Source organism: Rhizophagus irregularis, chromosome 11 (genome assembly GCF_026210795.1).
Source record: "Rhizophagus irregularis chromosome 11, complete sequence".
Classification (NCBI taxonomy): Eukaryota; Fungi; Glomeromycota; class Glomeromycetes; order Glomerales; family Glomeraceae; genus Rhizophagus; species Rhizophagus irregularis.
In genome coordinates this window covers 850,845-854,505 of record NC_089439.1, presented here as the reverse complement: position 1 = coordinate 854,505, position 3,661 = coordinate 850,845, and the positions used below count along the sequence as shown (strand labels likewise).

Here is a 3,661-nt window from a genome sequence, read left to right as displayed (position 1 = left end):
GTGGTCCCAAGAGGTGTGACTATAGAGGGGGACGACTGTATATAAATTTTTATTTTACTTTATATTTTATTAAAATATACTTACTTTTTAATAATATATGTTAAAAATTCCATATATATGAGAAATGGGTTTTTTATTAGTGAAATGGGGTTTTTCACAGCTCTTTTACATTTAATAATTTAAGTTTCACAAATGTAAATTTTTGTTTAACTTATTATTTAGTCAAGTGATCATCAATCAGATGATTTTTTGGTATTACAAAACAATTTTGAGTAACAAAAATTGTGAAAATCAATCAATAACTCTTTTTAATGCAGAGTAAACTAGAGGTAGGCTCCGGTGAAAAACGTAAATCCGGTCATCCGGTCAAATCACGTGATTTGTGTCGATCATTTCCTTTTTTAGGTCGAATGTTACACTAATTTCCAAAATCGGTAAGATCGATTTTTAGAAAAATATTTTTTGTGGAACGGGTATCGCCTAAAAAGGAAATGATCTACATACCCGTGATCTACATCACGTGATCGGATGAAATAACGGATTGAACGGATGACCGGACCCTACCTCTAGAGTAGACAAATCAGCTCATATGCTATTTTAATATGAAATAAATATAAAAATTTTACATTATTTATTTTAATTTTATACATTGGAAAATAGTTTTATATATTTGCATTATTATTTTGAAAAGTTATAAAAAAAAGATTTATTTAAATTACAAACTAAGAAATTTGTAAAATAATTACTACTCTAGTCTTAGTGTTTAAATAGATCTAAAAAGAATAAAATACATCATATCAAATATTACTTGAAAAACTATAAATTTTTTAATAATTAGTTAATTTCATTTGTTTTAATATCTAAATAATTACATAAATAATCTGCAAAATTAACATTTCTGTATATACAACATCACATACCTAATTATTCGTATCTTTAATTATACAATCATTCAAATCTTCAGTTATAGAATTACTTTTATAATAAGCTTGTGAATCTTCACTTTCAAGAATTACATTCACTTTTCCACTAGTAGTAGATTGACTTTGTAAATCTCTACTTTCAAGAATTTCATTCAATTGTTTACTAGTAAAATTAAGTAAACGACTTGTATAATATGCCTGTGGATGAGATTCAGTAGCAAGATTATTGTTATGCCTAATTGGTGCATTTATAAATTCCATAATATTGCATTTTAATTCTTCATTAATATCTTTAATTTTCATTCTTTCAGGTTTAAAAATCCATTTATTAATAATAATGCGAACTTCTTCAGAAGATGGCCTTTTTAATGGATCTTCATCCCAACATTTTTTCATCAAATCCACATAACATTGTGGAGTATTTTCAATAATTTCAGGGCGTTCACCTTCACAAATACTTAAACTAAGTTGAATATCATGTACTCTATCATTAAATGGTGGTACCCCAGATGTAAATTCCCACATAATCATAGAAAAACTATATATATCACTAGCTGGAGTATAAGATTTGCCTCTTAAAACTTCAGGAGCCATAAATGGCATTACACCATAAATATCATACTTTTTCAAAAATGATTTTACAGGTTGGCATAATCCTAAATCACTAATATAAATTTTATCATCACCATGATTTAAAATATTACCATCATGAAAATCACAATGAATAAGATTTGCTCTATGTATCATTCTAAGTCCACAAATAATTTCGTGCAACATATATAATTTTTGTTTCCAATTATTTCTAACTATTCTTGTTAAATTTTCTCTTAAATTACCTTTATTTGCGTAATCCATTACTACCATATATTTTGAAATATTTGGATCTTCTGTAAATCCATAAAAATTTATAATATCAACATTATTTGAAACAGTTGCATGATATTCCCACTATAAAAAATAATAATAATTTATTAATATAAATAAATTTTAATTTAAATTAAAAATAGAAAATAATATACTATCATACTTCTTTTAAAAATTCATTTAAATTTTCATTTAAATTCTTATGGCATTTAAGAATTACTTCTTCATCTCTATTATTCTTTAACCAAGTAGCTTTATATATAGTACCAAATCCTCCTTCATTAAGATATTCAACATTTTTAAATTTGTTATAAGGAAACCATTGTAATCTATTTTTAAGAATAAATTCATCTATAATTGCATTTCCACTTCCTCCAAATCTACAAATTTAAACAGTTAAAATTATATTATAGATATTATAGATTGTATTATAATTTACACAAAACAAATTATTACTTACTCTAAAATTTAAATAGGGATTTAATGTAATATAATATGAGTCTTAATTTTTGGATAAACATATAATAACCTATAATTTACAACTTACTAACTAAAGTAAAAGATATTTTTCAAATGAAAAAATTCAGTCAACAAATAAATATTATATAAAATATATAATGATAGAGATACTTACAAGCTAGATCATAAATAATTTTTTAAATAAAGAAATTAATTAGTTTAAATTATATGTAAATATTACTAGGAAACAGGAACTGTTGTAAGTCCGGAACGAAAAACTAAAATTTGATTTCATTGGGTGACGATCACGTGGCGGACAGAGAAACTCACGTGATCGATTTTTTTTTCATAGTGCGTAGACATATATTGTCCTTCGCTTCGCTCCGGACAATAACAATATGATGTAATAATAGAATTAAATAAATAACTTATGACTTACCAACTAAAATAAATTACAAAATAATTTTTTAAATAAAGAAATTAGTTAGTTTAAATTATATGTAAATATTATAACAATAAGTAATAATAGAATTAAATGATAACTTACGAGCTATATTATTTAATGATTTTTTAAATAAAGAAATTAGTTAGTTTAAATTATATGTAAATATTATAACAATAAGTAACAATAGAATTAAATAAATAACTTAAAATCTATTAAATAAATAAAGAAATTAGTTAGTTTAAATTATATGTAAATATTATAACAATAAGTAACAATAGAATTAAATAAATAACTTACGAGCTATATTATTTAATAATTTTTTAAATTATATGTAAATATTATAACAATAAGTAATAATAGAATTAAATAAATAACTTACAAGCTATATTATTTAATAATTTTTTAAATAAAGAAATTAGTTAGTTTAAATTATATGTAAATATTATAACAATAAGTAACAATAGAATTAAATAAATAACTTACAATCTATTAAATAAATAAAGAAATTAGTTAGTTTAAATTATATGTAAATATTATAACAATAGAAATAAATAAATAACTTACAATCTATTAAATAAATAAAGAAATTAGTTAGTTTAATTATATGTAAATATTATAACAATGAGTAATAATAGAATTAAATAAATAACTTACGAACTATATTATTTAATAATTTTTTAAATAAAGAAATTAGTTAGTTTAAATTATATGTAAATATTATAACAATGAGTAATAATAGAATTAAATAAATAACTTACGAGCTATATTATTTAATGATTTTTTAAATAAAGAAATTAGTTAGTTTAAATTATATGTAAATATTATAACAATAAGTAATAATAGAATTAAATAAATAACTTACGAGCTATATTATTTAATGATTTTTTAAATAAAGAAATTAGTTAGTAGTTTAAATTATATGTAAATATTATAACAATAAGTAATAATAGAATTAAATAAATAACTTACA

General features: G+C 21.4%; 1 protein-coding gene across 1 annotated transcript; it reads right to left on the bottom strand.

Annotated features, from left to right (window-relative positions):
- Positions 1-920: 920 nt before the first annotated feature.
- On the bottom strand, positions 921-1,226 carry OCT59_002739 (uncharacterized protein; the record flags this gene model as incomplete). The annotated part of the gene is made up of 1 exon (XM_025323676.2): positions 921-1,226. The coding sequence occupies one exon, from the start codon at positions 1,224-1,226 to the stop codon at positions 921-923; it is 306 nt and encodes a 101-aa protein (XP_025165648.2).
- Positions 1,227-3,661: the final 2,435 nt, after the last annotated feature.